Raw genomic sequence first — 18,744 nt, forward strand, 5'->3', positions numbered from 1 at the left:
AATGTGTATAATTTTCTGTCTGGTTTCTTTAACTCAGCACTATCCTTTCAAAATTCACACACATGTAAAAATGATTCATTCCTTTTTATTACTGAGTTAATTATATCACATGGACATATCACAACTTGCTTATCCATTTATCTATAAGTAAAATTTTGAGCTATTTTCAGCTATTGAGTATTACAAATAAAAATACCATGAACATTTGTTATAAGTCTGAACATGTGCCTTTATTTCTTTTGTAGCTTGTTTTAAAAAATGATTATTTATCTTTCATAAATTCAAAGTTTAATGATTCTAAATAAGAATGAGAGGTAGTGGTGGGAAATACCAAAATAACTATGAGTCATTTAGAGATTACATTCCTTTGGAAATTGTAATCTGCTTTTCTGGGTGCTATGCCAACCCATTGCCTAATTTTATCCATTGATGTGAATTGTTTAAAGACTAGCATTGCTGATAATCATTTGTCATATCTATCAGATATGTACAATAATAAAATTTAAAGCACAATTACTTAAAATATTTTCACATGGGCTTTATAAAGTCCAAATAGGACTTTTTTATTTTTTTTCAACAGTAGCTAAATTATGTTTAGTTTCAAGAGTAGACAGATTTTGTTTCCCATGACCAGAGGAACTTCTTCCTTCAGCTCTTGACTCATTTTTTTAGCACACAGCTATGATGTGAATACAGTCTTACATTTCCCTTAAAGATATATAAATATTTGAACCCTTTTTTTCTTGTTATTATCTCATGTTTGTTTGGTTTTTTTTACTTACTGACTTCATAATCCAACTCACATGTTTCTTACTATGAGTTACAGGAGAGTTGCCAGATAAAATACAAGATACCTAGTTAATATTTCAGCACTGTTTATTTTTTATAAATAATATATAAAATTGTTGATAAGCTATCTTAGTTCTACCATAATTTGATCTCATCTTAACTGTTCAAGGACATAAATCCAGAAAAGACTCTCCTTATTTGATCATGCATATTTAAGCATTCATGCTTTTGTGCTTGCCATTTTTTATTCCCTCCCCTGATTTATTCACTTAGGATATTTTTTTTTTTTTTCTGCTCCATTTGTTACACGCACCATAGGAAATGCTCATCTAGTCAGTTAGGTCATAAAGTGAAAGAGAGAAAAAGCAGAGTGTGAATTCATGGGAAATAGGGATTAAGAAGGCCTCTCCTGATAAGGACCAAGTGGGGAGAGATGGTAAAATTCAGACATTTGACTGAATACTGAGATGGGTTATACTCTGAAAGGAGTCCCAAGTTGTACCTATTGATGATCTTGATTTAGTTTTGAGTATCCTGACATTTCCTGCCTCATATCTCATAGTCTATGACTTTTTACTTGTCTCTTTTTCCAGGCATGATGAAGCTTAAATCCTCTTCTTTTTCTGGGTCCTGTGTGAGCTTTCTTCTTCTACAAGTGATGACATCAACTTCGGGTAAGAGCATGCACTCTCTTCCTACTAAGTCACAGCTGTGGAAAGAACCTAGAGCAAGTATACAGTGTCCATTCTAGCATGTAAGGAGCTTGGAAGTCATTACTGTGGCCTACTATCAAGTAAAAAACTGAAAAAACTGAAAGCCAACAACTCTTTCTAGATTCAACAGAGAATTGAGCTAATAGGACAAATTGCTCCTTTCCAAATTAGAGAGATACATAAGTGGATGCTGAAGTGAAAGTCACTCCTCATGTCCAACTCGTTGCAATCCCATGGACTATACAGTCTATGGAATTCTCCAGGCCAGAATACTGGAGTGGGTAGCCTATCCCTTCTCCAGGGGATCTTCCCAACCCAGGAATCAAAACAGGAACTCCTGCATTGCAGGTAGATTTTTTACCAACTGAGCTATCAGGGAAGCCCTAAGTAGAGAGAGAGAGACTCATAACTTCCCAGGCCATAAGTCTTTGTGGAAACCAGTACAAGGGTAGGAAAATCTAAGCTGTAATAATTGAATTGCTATAGGCTCAGTGTGGGCAAGTCTGAAAGTTAAAAACTCCAAGAGGGCCCAATCATGAGAAAGCTCACTTTTGTGAATTTTACCTCCATGGTTTTTACTAGGCTCTCACAGGGAATTTTGGGGGAAATGCCATTGTGTTTCTAGCAGGAGGAGGGGAAGAGCAACTACTTTGAAATATGCTCTTCTCAGCAAGGCTTGCCCTCAAGAGACAATATTTTACCAGAACCTAACCTATTGGTATTTTCTCAGAGTCTAAATTACCTGGGGGCAGGAAAACATCCAACTCCTGTCCGCTGTATCCTTTGTGTTCCATTAAGGAGGGATAAGGTTTCCCTGGTGGCTCATGAGTGAAAAATCTGCCTGCAATGCCGGAGACACAGGAGAAATGAGTTTGATCCATCCCCCCCGGAGGGGGCCATGGCAACCCACTTCAGTATTCTTGCTGGGAGAATACTATGGACAGAGGAGCCTAGCAGGCTGCAGTCCAAGAGGTTGTAAAGAGTCAGAGAAGACTGAAGGGATTGAGCACACACACGCAGCAAGGAGGGCTACACCTGAGAAGCACTTATGAAGCTCATAGTCAGGGACATAGGCTCACTAAAAGACTGAAATCTAATCACAGAACAAGGATATCTCCCCTCCTGCTAACTTACCACTAACTCACTAAATGCCTTTAATCAAAGTTTTGTTTTGTTCCCAGTGCATCATGTGTGGCTTCCAACAAAAAATTACAAAGCATACTAAAAGGCAAAACATCAGGTGAAAGGGCTAGAGCAAAGTATCAAAATAAGAAATTGATATGGTAGGATTGTTGGAATTGTCAGATTAGAAATCTAAAATAACTGTGGCTAATATGCTAAAGATTCTAATGGAGAAGTAGATGACATGCAGGAACAGATAAGCAATGCAAGCAAAGAGATGTAAATTCTAAGAAAGAATCAGAAAGAAGTCATAGGGATTAAAAACACTAACAGAAATGAAGAATTCCTTTCATGGGCTCATTAGTAGCCTGGACAAGGCTGAGGAAAGAATCTTTGAGCTTGAGGATTATCAGCAGAAACTTTCAAAATTGAAAACCAGGAAAAGAGTAAAAAAAAAAAAAAAAAAGGAAGAGAAAAATCTAAAAACTGTGGGACAACTAAAAAAATAAAATGGAATGCTAGTACAAAAAGAAAAATAGAAAAAATATTTGAAACAATAATGACTGAGAACTATACACTTTAAATACACAATTTTTTGTTATTCAGTTCAGTCACTCAGTCGTGTTCAACTCTTTGCGACTCCATGGACTGCAGCATGCCAGGGCTCCCTGTCCATCACCAGTTCCTGGAGATTGCTCAAACTCATGTTCATCGAGTTGGTGATGCCATCCAACCATCTCATCCTCTGTTGTCCCCTTCTCCTCCTGCCTCCAATCTTTCCCAGCATCAGGGTTTTTCTAATGAATTGACTCTTCACATCAGGTGGCCAATGTATTGGAACTTCAGCTTTGGCATCAGTCCTTCTAATGAATATTTAGGACTGATTTTTGTCAATTATTCTTCAATAAGGCTGGAGAGAAAGCCTATTTTGCATGATATTAGTATAGCAAGACTTGTTCTGTTTTGGTTACTATTTGCATTTAATAACTTTTTCCATCCTTTTACTTTCAACTTATTCAAGTCTTTGGATCTAAAGTGAGTCTTTTACAGACAATATATAGTTGTATCATGTGTTTTTATCCCTTCTGCCAATTCTGTCTGCTGATTGGAGAGTTTAGTCCATTTACATTTAAAGTAATGAATTTCTTCTGGTATTTTTATTCTTGTATATTTTATAGCTTTTTGCCGCTCATTTCCTTCATTACCTACTTCTGTGTCTAGTTGATTTTTTTGTAGTGAAATGTTTAGAAAGGGATATAGTCATAGCTGGACATGTAGAATGGCCAGGTTGGGTGATAAGAACTAGTCTATCCTACAATGTGTAGCAACAAAGAAGTTGTTGGCCTCACATGTACCCTGGTTTTCTTTCTTCTTCCACAGAAAACTGGACAGTCACCATTCCCACGAGACACTTGGTGGCTACAGTAGGAGGACACACTGAGCTCAGCTGCCAGTTGTCCCCACCAACAAGCGCAGAGCATATGGAGGTGCGCTGGTTCAGAGGGGACAATTCCAAACTCATTCACCTATACAGAGATGGCCATGAAGTGAATGGAGAAGCTGCCCCAGAATATGTGAATCGCACAGAGTTTGTGAAAGAGGCCATTAGAGAGGGCAAAGTGACTCTCAGACTTCGTAATATCAGTGTTTCTGATGCTGGATCATATCAGTGTTCATTTAAAGGTAGTGGCATTAATGATGTGGCCAGCATGAATCTGAGCATAGCAGGTAAGTTTCATGGTGGAATGCTGCATACCAATGCCCTTGTGACCCTGTAAGCTGAAATATATGAAAATATATCAATGTTTCTTTTTATTTTTTCACATTTTCAAACATGTTTCAAATACTATAATAAGAAAAATCTGTTTATCTAATGCAAGAATATACTATGCAGTTGACACACAATGCAGAGTGATCAGAATTTGCCCAGTTTGTAATTTGGATGTGAATTTGAGTATTGCCTCTTCTTCTGTTGAAGATCACAAGGTTAATGAGACTCTTTTCAGATTTCCAATCCAGTCTCAAAGCAACAACTGTCTTGATCTTTCTGTCCCATTTTCCCCAGCATTAGGCTTGGAAACACAAATCCATGTTCAGGCTCCTGGCACTAAGGGGCTCATGGTGGACTGTAACTCAGGAGGGTGGTTCCCAAAGCCCCAGATGGAGTGCCGAGACAGCAGAGGAGAAAGACTTCCACATTCATCAAAATCCTATTCACAGGATGGAGCCAGATTATTTCACGTGAAGATGACTCTTGTCCTTAGAAACCAGTCATGGGGCAACATGACTTGCTACATTCGCAATCCTCTAACAGGTGAAGAGAAACGAACAAATATCATCCTGGCTGGTGAGTGTTTGTCAGAGTTTTGTTGTCAATATGTCAACATAAAGAAAAATTAATAGGATAATTTGAGTCATGAAAAAATGTTTTCATCTCCTGAGATGGGGAAGTTTCTGAAATGAGCCTATCTTAGAGATAAGACTTGTAAGGGAAATATCAACTGGGAGTTAGATAGTGAGTTTAAAGTTCTATGGAGGAGACCAGGCTTGAGACATATGTGAATGTCTTTAAGAAGAATATTTAAAACAATGGAACTGGACAAGATACAAAGTGAATAAAGATAGAAAAAATAAAAAAACAGATTCCTAGAACTGAACTTTGGAGCATTCACCTTTTAGGTGTCCTTTAGATGACTAAGAGAAAGCTGCAAATTATCTGAGTAGGAATAGGGAGAGAGGTAGGAGGAAAACACATAAACACAGCAGGCAAAAATGAATATTTAGAAGCATTTGTTTTGATCTCTTTTATCAATGGTAAAGAAGAATTTTCTTCAGAACCTGTTTTAAATCTTTCAAATGTTTCTCATTGTTTCACTAAAGATAGTTGTTTCCTGTTCAAATTAGTAAGCATTATATAGATATATTTGGGCTTCCCAGGTGGCATAGTGGTAAAGAATCCACCTGCCAATGCAGGAGACAGCGGATGTGTATTTGATCCCTGGGTCAGGAAGATTCCCTGGAGTAGGAATTGGCAACTCACTCAAGTATTCTTGCCTGGGAAATCCCATGGACAGAGGAGCCTGGTAGGCTACAGTTCCTGGGTAGCAGAGTCGGACACGACTGAGCATGCATGCACACTTGCATATATATTCAATCATTAATTTCAGACAGGATTCAAGTTGGAATAGGCTATAACATAAACATAATAGTTGAGAAAAAAACTGTATCATAAGCAATTAAATTAATATTTAAAATTGAATCATGTAATAGTTAATAATTTTGAAAAAAGTGGCTTTTATAGGCTGTGTGAACAATATTGTTACAACTTTTCTCATCCCATGTAATAAATACAGAATTCACAAATATTCATACAGATTAAAAATTTAACATAAAATAAATATGAAATCTACAAAAACACTGCAAGTTAAGCTTTATTTTCCCTGAAAAACTGGCCCCCAAAATGTTGTTGCTAATATTAAAAAATATCAAATATGTGCTAAATATGCAACCAAAAGGCACATATTTATGGATGATGAATTTCCTTAATTGGGAACCAGAACAAGGACTAATAATAAGAAGGTCAATCCCAATGAAAATCTGGAAAAAGTAACATGTGCTTAACATTAGCCACAAAATTTCATCACAAGGTAAATACAGAACTTCTATGAAATATAGCACATATTCTGCCTGAAAGACCTCAAAAAGAGATAAATATCTGTGGAGGAACAGTCAGTTTTTAACAGGAATATTCACCTCCTTGAAGACAAAAATAATCCAAAATTAATATAACTATTTAAGACATTACAGAAAGAAATTCCTTGGAATTCTTTAAAAATATGGATAAGGTAAGTTTGAAGTTAGTATGGAAAAATGAATATCTGTAAATGGCAAAAATAATTTTAAAAATGAGGAAGAATTTCCTTTATCAGATTAAAAACTGACTTACTATAATAAAGTAATTGTGAATAAATGTTAAACAGTTTGTGGTATTTCCAAACATAGAATATTATGTACTGTCACAGGAGTGGGCCATTTTATCAATGCTAAAAACTAAGAAGGGCAGAAAGAGATTCAAATCATAAAAAACAGTATAACAAATTATGAAGTATAAAGTTTAGTGCTTTGAAAAAAATAAAAAAGTTCCTATAAGATGTTAGAATAATTGTCAATATTTCTGGGAGAAAAAGACTCATACATATAATTATATACAGAAATAAATTACATATAGGTTAGAAGTCAAAGGTTAAAAGTGAAACAATAAACATTTTTTTTAAAGAATTTTTTGTTGTGGACCATTTTGAATGTCTTTATTGAATTTTTTACAATATTGCTTCTGTTTTATGTCTTGGGTTTTTGACCACAAGTCATGTGGGGTCTTAGCTCCCCAGCCTGTGCCTTGGAAAGCCAAGTTTCAACCACTGGGCCACCAGGGAAGCCCCAACAATAAACATTTTTAAGGGACATACCATATACCTAGTATTAAAGAGACCTTATCAAGAAATGCAGAGCTTAAAAGTAAAGAAATGTCTATTTGTCTCCACTATCTTTACACCCTAAGAACTCACTAGAGACAGTTTTGAGGCTGTCTTATAGCCAGTGAGTTTCTCAGCCACAAGCAGGGTGTACAGGATTCTGCTTGATTGTTTCCTTTATAATTGGGAAGCATTTTCACTGGAATTGTTAATAAAAAATGAGAGCGAGAGTGAGGGATGGGGAGAGAGAGAGACTTCCTTCTATCAGCTATAGCCTCAAGTTAAATTCTATCCCCAAACAAACTCAATTACAGGCTCTGTATTTGCCACTGAAACAGCTCCACTGAACTTTAGCCCCCACCCACATACAAAAAAGTAAAGAAAACAGGACCTAAAAGGAATCTTGCTTTATTAGCAGTAAAATTCCTAATCCACTGGTGCTCTGTGTTGTGGGTTTATTGATCTTCAAATGGCTCTGCCCTTTCTTTCAGGTGATCTGTTTTACCCAGACCACATTTGGATGATATTCTCTGTATCACTTCTGTTCGTGATATTGTTTTTGACTATTGTCCTCTCTTGTCAATGTTTCACAAAAGGAGATAACTGCTGCAACGAGTGTGGAGTCATTAAAGGAATCTCTCTTAATGTGATGTGTAAGTCACATGGGGTGTTCAGGCAAAGCTGTACAACATTTGTCAATTATGCCAATCACAGGAAGATTTAGAGCTTGTTTCTCACTTTAGAAATGTTGAACTTCACATCTCCTAATTAGGAACTTCCCAGGACAATGCTGTTTTAGGAAGGAGGTCAGTATAGATGTTTCCTGAGTTGTTCAGACCCACAGGTAGATCTATGCCCTCAAGGTAAGGGCTTTCTCTCTTAAGTAAATATTCAATCAACATGAAGTGAATCCAGCATCTGCCTCACTCAAAATCACTTTGTGATGGATGAATCCTGTAAGTCTTGCTCTAGAATACACTTAATTTAATGATAGTCTTTTTGCTTATATAAGTTCTTATTAACTTTCAAGATATAACCTCCTTTTTAGAGCTTAAATAATGTCAACATGAAAAAGAGGTAGGTCTCTAAATCAACAAGTCCTTTACAACCAGACTCTTCCATCCGATTTTGTGGTTAAACTGAATGAAAGTATCATCCTTCTGAGTGAACATATCACTGAATAATAGTGACCCATTAGGTAAAAAGACATAGAACAATTTTTAAAACATTTATTTTCCCAACTTATGTCCAGGCAAAATAGATTCTATATAGATGAGTAAGCTGCTAGATGGGGGATGTGAATCTAGCTATTGACTCTAGATAATTTTAAAGGAGATGAGTCAAAGGAAAAGATATAATCTATCGGACCCATTTCCCTACCTAATCCATAAAACCCTGTACCACATTTATTGGGTGCCTACCTTATGCTAGGCATTGTATCAATAACATTCATTTTACCAAAGTCACCTGAATTAATCCTAAAGGCAGTGTGCTTATTGTCACCATTTTATAGATGAAAATGTCACAAATCACAGCTTGTAAGTGATAGAGCCAAGACTGGAAGGCAGATGTCTGTGGTTCCAATCCTCATGCTCTAGTCATCATGCTTATTTGCAGTAACTGGTTTCAGGTTTCTGCTTGCACACCTTAATGATTGAGGAGGTTATATCTCAGGAAACATGCCTATTCCATAGTTACCATGGGAATTTTCTTCATTTTGGAAATAAAATATTTTGTTCCATGATTTCTCCCAATTATATCACAATGAGTGGCTCTTCTCTGTCTTCCCCACAGAAGACTTTTAAAGACTTGAGGTCATAATTTTACTTCAATTGAGCTTCTTTGAGGAGTATCTCATTATCTCGGGTTATTTTCTTCTGGAAATTGATATAGATCAAAGAATAAATGCATAATTATTTTAGTAGTATATGGTAACACATTTTAATTATCTCTGTTAAACTTGTAGAAATAAGCCCCTTGACAGGGAAATTAAAGCTGAGGGGTTTAAAGTGCGTTTTCTTTTTTCAGTCACCTCGGTGTCACCACTGCTCCATCTGTGTAATCTCACAACCCTCAGAACACCCAGAAATCTAATGAAGACCCCAGGACATCTGTCCAGTTCCCCCAGATTAATTCAGTGCTAGACTAGGTGGTGAGAATTAGGGGAAAAAACTCCTCTTAGTTCTGCTGGGTTCATAAGTCTGGTTTTACTAGGGTCAGCCACCACCCACAAAGCAAACTCACATCCTAGCCCTACCTAGGTTGAGTGAGCATGAAGCAATGACTATGCTTTTTCTGATAATGGTTCTTAGGTCAATGGTAACCCACATTCCTGCATTCCTCTTCCATTAATATGAACTCTCTCTGTTCTAGTGTTCCCATATGACTGCCACGGTTGGTTGCGCCCAAGCGTCATTCAATTACTGACTTGTTTAGTCTTTTTTGGACTGCTTATTATATATCTGAAGTTCCGGAGACGAGGTAAATGGGCTTAATCTCGGTAACTATTACTAAGAGCTTAACAGATCTCCTTCCCTGGATATCTGTTTTCTTGGTGTTTAGCAAGAGCTGTATGACTTTTTCCTCATAACCAGGAAGACCAACAGTTTAGGTGACATCTCAGAGGGCCAAATTCTGACACTGATTATTGTGGGTGTCAAAGACTGAAGCTGCTTTGACCACCGCCAGTGTTTTCAACTCACTTAAGGACGTAACTCCTTCTGCTATAAGGAATAAGAAGCATTCCGGTTTCAGAAAACATGACTGAATCCAGTCACTAATTTACTATGCCACTGTTGGTGTACCTTCATAGGTCAATGTTTCTTATCTATTTGAGGCTTAGAGTCTACTTTGAAAATATAATGTTAGTATTAATCCAATTGCAGTGCTCACATATACCTCTTAAATCTGCATGCAGTTTCAAGAAGCTTATGAAATACTGAATTCTTTTCTTGGGCTTCTCTGGTAGCTCAGTTGGTAAAGAATCCACCTGCAATGCTGGAGACTTTGGTTCGATTTCTGGGTTGGGAAGATCCGCTGGATAAGGGAGAGGCTACCCACTCCAGTATTCCAGCCTGGAGAATTCCACGGACTGTATAGTCCATGGGGTCGCAAAGAGTCAGACACGACTGAGCGACTTTTACTTTCTTTCCTTGGACTATTATGAAATATGGTCATCCTTTAGAGGTGAAATTGATAAACTAATAAAATGATTTTATTATATATTATATTAGTTACTATATATATATTTTTAGCACTTGGCAATTCACAATTTAGAGATTTCTAAGGAATATGTATGTATGAGATAATTGCCATCTAATCAAGGTAAAGAAACCCTTTATTTTACTTGAGGCATTCTTGTCAAACCACAGAAGAGAATTTTAGAGAATTAAGGTGGTTACTAGGAGAACTTTTTCGGTTCCCTCTCCTACCTTCCTCAAGGCTTCCTTCCTAGGCAGCCTTGAACCACAACATGCACAGTCCTATATTTCTAATCTGCCCACTGAAAATTGCAAGCCTTGCCTCAGAAGTTATCAAATCAATGGATGGAAAGACCCTACTTTCTATTACCAAGAGGAAAATTAATGTTTGTATAAACAAACCAAGCACTTGAATATGATGTTTGAGAAAAATAGTCCACCTAAGACAAAATTCCTCTGGACTTCTTAATTTGAACTAAGTCAAAACACTTACTCCTAAGGATTCTGTAGACGTAGACATGAGGAGCCAACAGACCAGGATATAGACCAATTGAGTCTTTACAAGAGCTGCCCAAGGAAATATAAATTATTTCTGATTGTAAAGGTTTTTTCCCCCCCTCAGGTATAATGATCACCTAGCTGTGGTCAGCAATTTCTTTTAAATAAATACTTAGGAATTAAACTAGATCATATGTTGTTGTTGTTGTTTAGTCGCTCAGTCATGTCTGACTCTTTTGTGACCCCATGGACTCTAGCCCACCAGACTCTTCTCTCAGTGGGATTTTCCAGGCAAAAATACTGGAGTGGGTTGCCATCTCTTCCCCACCCAGGGATCGAACCCATGTCTGCTGCTTTGGCAGACAGATTCTTTACTACTGAGTAACCAGGGAAGCACTGAATCATGTATTAAGTGAATTTTTTTAACTTTATAAGAAACCACTAAACTGTGTGTGCTATTTTACACATCACCTACAGTAGACAAGAGAACATTTATTCCTCATGTTTTCCACTTTGGGTTTCCCTCAATCTTTCTAATTTTAGCTTAGTGTATTCAGTGGTATCTCATCTCAGTTTTAATTTGCTCTTCCTGAGCATTTTATATAAGTGGAATCGAATGATATTCACTCATCTTTGACTGACTCCTTTCACTTAGCATAATGTTTTAAAGGTCTATTCACATTTTAATATGTATTAATTCTTCATTCCTTTCTATTGCTGAATAATATTCCATCATATAAATATAGAACATTTTGTTCTTTCACTGACCAGTTAATAATGCTTCTTGCTTTGGTTTCAATTTTGATTATTATTAATAATTCCATTATGAGTATTTCAGTATAATATTTTGAGTGGATATATGTCTTCATTTCTCTTAGATATACACCTAGGAATGCAATTGCTGGATCACAGTAATTCTCTGTTTCACATTTTTAAATAACTGCCAAAGTACTTTTCAAATTGGCTTTACTATTTGAAATTCTCACCACCACTATGTGAGGGTTCCACTTCTACATATTCTCACCAACACTTATTATTGTATATCTTTCACTATTAGCCATAGAGTATGTACATTCATTTGTTGAGCTCAAGCATTGCTCTATATGATTTTTTTATTTTCAATTCTCTACTCAAAATGGATTGGAGATCTAAATGTAAGACCAGAAACTATAAAACTCCTAGAGGAAAACATAGGCAAAACACTCTCTGACATAAACCACAGCAGGATCCTCTATGACCCACCTCCCAGAATACTGGAAATAAAAGCAAAAATAAACAAATGAGACCTAATTAAAATTAAAAGCTTCTGCACAACAAAGGAAACTATAAGCAAAGGGAAAAGACAACCTTCACAATGGGAGAAAATAATAGCAAATGAAGCAACAGACAATTAATCTCAAAAATATACAAGCAACTCCTGCAGCTCAATTCCAGAAAAATAAAAGACCCAATCAAAAAGTGGGCCAAAGAACTAAACAGACATTTCTCCAAAGAAGACATACAGATGGCTAACAAACACACGGAAAGATGCTCAACATCACTCATTATCAGAGAAATGCAAATCAAAACCACAATGAGGTACCATTACATGCCAGTCAGAATGGCTGCTATCCAAAAGTCTACAAGCAATAAATGCTGGAGAAGGTGTGGAGAAAAGGGAACCCTCTTACACCGTTGGTGGGAATGCAAACTAGTACAGCCACTAGGGAGAACAGTGTGGAGATTTCTTAAAAAACTGGAAATAGAACTGCCATATGACCCAGCAATCCTGCAGCTGGGCATACACACTGAGGAAACCAGAATTGAAAGAGACATATGTACCCCAGTGTTCATCACAGCACTGTTTATAATAGCCAGGACATGGAAGCAACCTAGATGCCCATCAGCAGACGAATGGATAAGAAAGCTGTGGTACATATACACCATGTTATATTACTCAGTCATTAAAAAGAATACATTTGAATCAGTTCTAATGAGGTGGATGAAACTGGAGCCTATTATACAGAGTGAAGTAAGCCAGAAAGAAAAACACAATACAGTATACTAACGCATATATACGGAATTTAGAAAGATGGTAAAGATAAAAGAGAAACAGATGTATTGAACAGTCTTTTGGACCCTGCAGGAGAGGCCGAGGGCGGGATGACATGGGAGAATGGCATTGAAACATGTAAATTATCATATGTGAAAAGAATTGCCAGTCCAGGTTTGATGCATGATACAGGATGCTCGGGGCTGGTGCACTGGGATGACCCAGTGGGATGGGATGGGGAGGGAGGTGGGAGGGGGGTTCAGGATGGGGACACATGTACACCAATGGCGGATTCAAGTCAGTGTATGGCAAAACCAATACAATGTTGTAAAGTAAAATAAAACAAACAAACAAACAAAAAAGACAGGGGGGAAGTGGACTTTGAGAGGCAAAGGTGAAATAGATTGACATAGCCATGAACTCATCCCTTTTGCCTAAGTCCACCCAGATTTTCTCTTGTGTAGAAGAGTTTGTAACTCTAACATAGGGAATTCATGAGATCACAAAAACTGCCATATCATCATTGGGTAATGTCAATTCAGTCATAGCCCTCTCTGAAACCAGACTCCAGAACTGTGAGAAGTAAATTTCTATTGTTTAAAAGCTTAAAAAAAACTTCTCTAATAAGCAAAGATGTTGAAGAGATTTTCTTGTACTTATCAGCTATTTGCATATTTTCTTTGGATAAATATCTAAATCATTTGCCAATTTTTAAATTGTGTTACTTGTCTTTTAACTGTTGAGTTATATTTCTTTATATATTCTGGATACACAGGCTTTACCAGATACATGACTTGCTTCTGCTTTCCACATTCTGTAGGTTATCCTTTTGCTTCCAAAAAGTGTTCTTTTCCCTTTTTTCTTTCATTCTTTCTTTGTGTGTGTGTGTGTGTGTGGTCATACTACACAGCTTGTGGTATCTTAGTTCCCTGAAAAGGGATTGAGCCTGGGCCCACAGCAGAGAAAGCTCCAAGTCCTAACCACTAGACCACCAGGGAATTCCCCCTGATGATGCTATGTGAGGCACAGAAGTTTTTCCTATGGCCACTGTGCCAAGTTACCACAGATTTAGTATCTTAAAACAACATACATTTATTATCTTACAGTTCTAGAGGTCAAAAGTCTGCATTGGATTTCAATGGACTAAATCCAATATGTCACAAAACCTGCAATTACTTCAGAAGGTCTAGGGAGAATTCATTTTCTTGCCTTTTACAGTTTCTAGAGTTGCACTCCTTGCATTTCTTGGTTAATGGATTATTTCCTACATTTTGAAAGATAGTAGAAATACATTTAAAAACTCTCTCAGCTGTATCTTCATATTGTCTTCTCCTCTATGTATACAGTAAACTTCTGCCTACCTCTAAGAGTACTTGTGATTGAATTGAGCCCACCCAGATAATCCAGGATAATATTGCCACCTTGAGATTCATAATTTAATGACATCTCTAAATGCTCTTTTATCACATAAGGTACCATACATAAGTTCCATGTGTTATTCTTGTTCAGTCGCTAAGTAGTGTCCAACTCTTTGTGATCCCATGGACTGCAGCATGCCAGACTTTCCTGCCCTTTACTAACTTCCAGAGTTTGCTCAAACACATATCCATTGAGTTGGTGATGCCATCCAACTATCTCATCCTCTGTCGTCCCTTTCTCCACTTGCCCTCAATATTTCTCACCATCAGGGTCTTTTCCAATGAGTTGGCTCTTCCCATCAGGTGGCCAAAGGATTGGAGCTTCAACTTCAGTGGATATTCAGGACTGATTCTTTTAGGATTGACTGGTTTGATTGCCTTGTCCACGGGACTCTCAAGAGTCTGCTCCAATACCACAGTTCAAAAGCATCAATTCTTTGGTGCTCAGCCTTCTTTATGGTCCAACTCTCACATCCATACATGACTACTGGAAAAACCATAAGCTTTGACTTATGACTTATGGACTTTTGTCTGCACAGTGATGTCTCTGCTTTTTAATATGTCATCTAGGTTTGTCATAGCTTTTCTTCCAAGGAGCAAACATCTTTTAATTTCGTGACTGCAGACACCATCTGAGTGATTTTGGAATGCAAGAAAATAAAATCTGTCACTGTTTCCACTTTTTCCCCAGCTATTTGCCATGAAGTGATGGGACTGGATGCCATGATCTTAGTTTTTGAATGCTGAGTTTTAAGCAGGCTTTTTCACTCTCCTTTTTCACCTTCATCAAGTGGTTCTTTAGCTCCTCTTTCCTTTCTGCCATTAGAGTGGTATCATCTGCATATCTGAGGTTGTTGATATTTCCCCTGCAACCTTTATTCCAGCTTGTAATTAAATATTGAATATCTTTGGGATTCATTTTTCAGTGTAAAGAATCCCATGGACAGAAGAACCTGGCAGGCTACAGTCCATGGGGTCACAAGAGTCGGACATGATTTAGCGACTAAACCACCTCCACACATGTGCTACCCTTCATGAGGGAAGAATGTCTCCAGAAACAAAGCTGTAAGCCTAGAAGCTAGAATCATGAATCATATGTGTTTATCCTCAAGACTTGAAACCTAATGGAGTTTTCTCAGTTGACCTTTGAATTACTTGGGAGCAGTGACTACTTTTTCCTTCTCATTTTCTTCACAATTCAATGAGAATGGATAAAATATTCTCCTATACCTGTTGCACCATTATATTTTAGGAGTAAATAATTGGTTTTCTAGTTCCATGGTCCCAAGGATAAAAGGCTTCCCTTGTGGCTCAGCAGGTAAAGAATCTGCCTGCAATGTGGGAGACCTGGGTTCAACCCCTGGGTTGGGAAGATTCCCTGGAGAAAGGAAAGGCTACCCACTCCAGTATTCTGGCCTGGAGAATTCCATGGACTGTATAGTCCATGGGATCTCAATGAGTCGGACACAACTGAGTGACTTGCACTTACACTTTTCAAAGATGAAGAGGAATTTTGCCATAGTGTGGGTTATACTTACAAAGCCTCACTCCCGAATTTATTTGGATTGTTGGTCAGTTTTTGTTCCTTAAAGTTGTGGGACTGAGGTCCCACTTCCTTATCAACTGTCAGCCCGAGGATTGCAGCCTGTCTGGATTTCTTCGCATGCTTTCCATGTGGCTCTTCCAGCAAGGGTGGGTCAAGTCCATTTCATCATTTGACTCTCTCTAACCTTGCATTCTGCCACATCTCTCTGACTTCAGTCTTAAAAAGTCTCTGATTTAAGGACTCATATAACTATATTGGATCTGCATGAATAAACTTGAATAATCTCCCTATGTTAAGTTTCATAACCTTAATTACCTCTGCAAAGTTTCTGTTTCCATGAACTGTAACATATTCACAAGTTCCAGCTATTGGGACACAGATACTTTTAGGGGCCTATTCTGTCTACAACAGTCTAGCTCCCAAAGATTCACATTCCTCCCAAACACAAAAGCCATTCTGTTCATCCAAAGGTTTCATCTTATAAACTCAACTCAAAGTTGATAAGAAAGAAGATTATAACAAAAAAGTGTTAATGAACCTATTTTATATAGTTATTATAAGGATTAACTGAATTAATCCATTTTAAGTGGTAGATCAATGACTTCTAAAGAATAAATTTTCAGCATTAGTAATATTAAATGTTATTTCTTGAATATTCTCTCCCCCTAATTCACAACTCAACTAATTTTTTTTTTCAGTCTCTATTTCAGATCCTTTGTTTCCCTTGTACAATGACTGGATGCGGGATATGGCAATGGTTATAGCTTGTCCAATGGCATTTTTCAGTCTATTAATCATTGTTTTAAGCATGACGCTAAGAGGTAAGTGGGTGGGGAGAGTCTTGACTCTGAGGCTATCATTTTTCCAGCACTTATTTATTTTCTATTCCCTGAAAAGGCCCACTTCCTACCTGGTTATCAGCCCAAGGTTCATCCTGTTTCCAGAGAAAAGACAAAGGCCGAAATCTATGTTTTGTGAAGTTATACATTAACATACTATGGTTACTTAATAACTAAGGATAAGTTATAGCCCTTCAAGTGTGCAACCAAAGAGTGACTCAAGCTTCTTTTGCCCTTTCTTTTGGCTAGTAACACACAGAATCATAGCTGTGCTTCTCAGACTTATAACCCTTCTCCTGTCATATGTGGGCAGTTTTTTAGTTGACATCTCTATCTCCAGCACCCCCCAAAAAAAACACAATACATGTCTCTCCAAGCACATCTTGTGACATTGTTTTCCACATAGATCAATTTAACCTGCTCTTATACATCATTCCATTCACTGAAAGTTACTAAGACTTGATACTACTTGAACATTAACTCTATTCATTCACCCTGTTTTCTTGAACAAATCTCACCATTTCTCCGTCTTTGTTCACCCAAAGAATCCCAAGTAATAGGTATTAAGCTAGAGATGTATGTGATTTTGTTGCTAAAATTTTGTTTCTATTATAAATGAAGGCCAAGAAACCTCGGATAATGATCTTCCCTTCAAAATTTCCTGTAATCAGATTGCAACTCAAAAGCCATGAGTAGTCATCATTGCTTTCTTAGTATAATTTCTTTCATAACATTAAATGAACATTGACATTCAACGTGTATCACTAGATGTCAGAAGAAACAGTAATGTATATAGAATTCTGAGGACAAAATGAGCTTTGAGCCTACAATTTTGTCCATTTCAAATAATTTCTCATAAGTAAAAATGAAAATTAGTCAAGGACTTCAAGAATGTACCATTACTGTAGACTCTATGAAAATTATCTAAGAAAAAAATTTCCCCAAATGGAAATGACAATGTCTAAAATATTAGGTGAATAAGAAATATGAAAAACAATTTAATCAATAAAATATTAATTTAACAATAAATAGTTATATTATGGTTGCAAAATAATGACTACTTAAATAAAGTAATGTGAAAATATATTAATAACCTAGTTGCTGAACATCAGTGGTTGCTAATATCACAGAAAGAGAAACCACCAGAGATTATATTATTCTGCATGTTAAGCACAAAATACTACTTATGATGTGTGTTCTTGGCAAAAAAAAAAAAAAGGAAGCAAAAGAAACCTGAATCAGATTAAACCTCCCTTTTAACCTCCAATTTACAGGACATAAAGAACAAGATGAATACATTATACAAAGTGACAGAGATGCAACCCACCAACTGTAGAAATGAAAAACACTACAGAACAAATGAGAAAAATTCTTCAATAATTATGTTGCAAGCATATACAACTTCAGTGTAATCCCTACCAATGTCTCAATGAAAGTTTCTACAAAAATAAAAAATCTGTCAATGCTTCCACCTTTCGCTCTTGTATTTGCCATGAAGAGATGGAGCCAGATGCCATGAACTTAGTTGTTGTTGTTTTTTTTTAATATTTAGCTTTAAGTCAGCATTTTCACTCTCCTCCTTCACCCTCATCAAGAGGTTCTTTACTTCCTCTTCACTTTCTGCCATTAGAGTAATATCATCCACATATCTGAGGTTGTTGATATTTCTCCTGGCAATCTTGATTCCAGCTTGTAACTCATCCAACCTGGCATTTCTCATGATGTGCTCTGCATATAAGTCAAATAAACATGGTGACAATAAACAGCCTTGTCAAACTCCTTTCTCAATTCTGAACCAGTCAGTGGTTCCATACACGGTTCTAACTCTTACTTCTTGATCGACATACATATACGAGAAGATGCTGAACATCATAAATTATGAGGGAAATGTAAGTGAAAACAACCATGAGATAACACTATACACTATTAAGAGGGGATAATATCCAAAACTGGCTTTTCAAAACTGGCTCAGTGGTAAACAATCAGCCTGCCAACACAGGAGATTCAGGAGGCATGGATTTGATCATTGGGTAGGGAAGATCCCCTGGAGAAGGAAATGGTAACCCATTCCAGTATTCTTGCCTGAAAAATTCCATGGACAGAGGAGTCCAGTGG

At 37.0% G+C, this 18,744-nt stretch overlaps 1 protein-coding gene across 1 annotated transcript in view; it reads left to right on the plus strand.

The window, feature by feature from the left end:
• The window catches only part of LOC133041381 (selection and upkeep of intraepithelial T-cells protein 8-like), a 45,458-nt gene extending 27,419 nt beyond the window's left edge, over positions 1 to 18,039 (plus strand). Inside the window, exons 2-8 of the mRNA XM_061121962.1 lie at positions 1,383 to 1,463; positions 4,005 to 4,352; positions 4,690 to 4,971; positions 7,693 to 7,749; positions 9,470 to 9,577; positions 16,489 to 16,611; positions 17,904 to 18,039. Of these exons, the coding sequence (XP_060977945.1) occupies positions 1,383 to 1,463; positions 4,005 to 4,352; positions 4,690 to 4,971; positions 7,693 to 7,749; positions 9,470 to 9,577; positions 16,489 to 16,611; positions 17,904 to 17,965 (1,061 nt within the window). The 3' untranslated portion in view covers positions 17,966 to 18,039. The remainder of the gene's footprint in view (positions 1 to 1,382; positions 1,464 to 4,004; positions 4,353 to 4,689; positions 4,972 to 7,692; positions 7,750 to 9,469; positions 9,578 to 16,488; positions 16,612 to 17,903) is intronic.
• The last annotated feature ends 705 nt before the right edge of the window (positions 18,040 to 18,744 follow it).

Source organism: Dama dama, chromosome 20, assembly GCF_033118175.1.
Source record: "Dama dama isolate Ldn47 chromosome 20, ASM3311817v1, whole genome shotgun sequence".
Taxonomy (NCBI): Eukaryota; Metazoa; Chordata; class Mammalia; order Artiodactyla; family Cervidae; genus Dama; species Dama dama.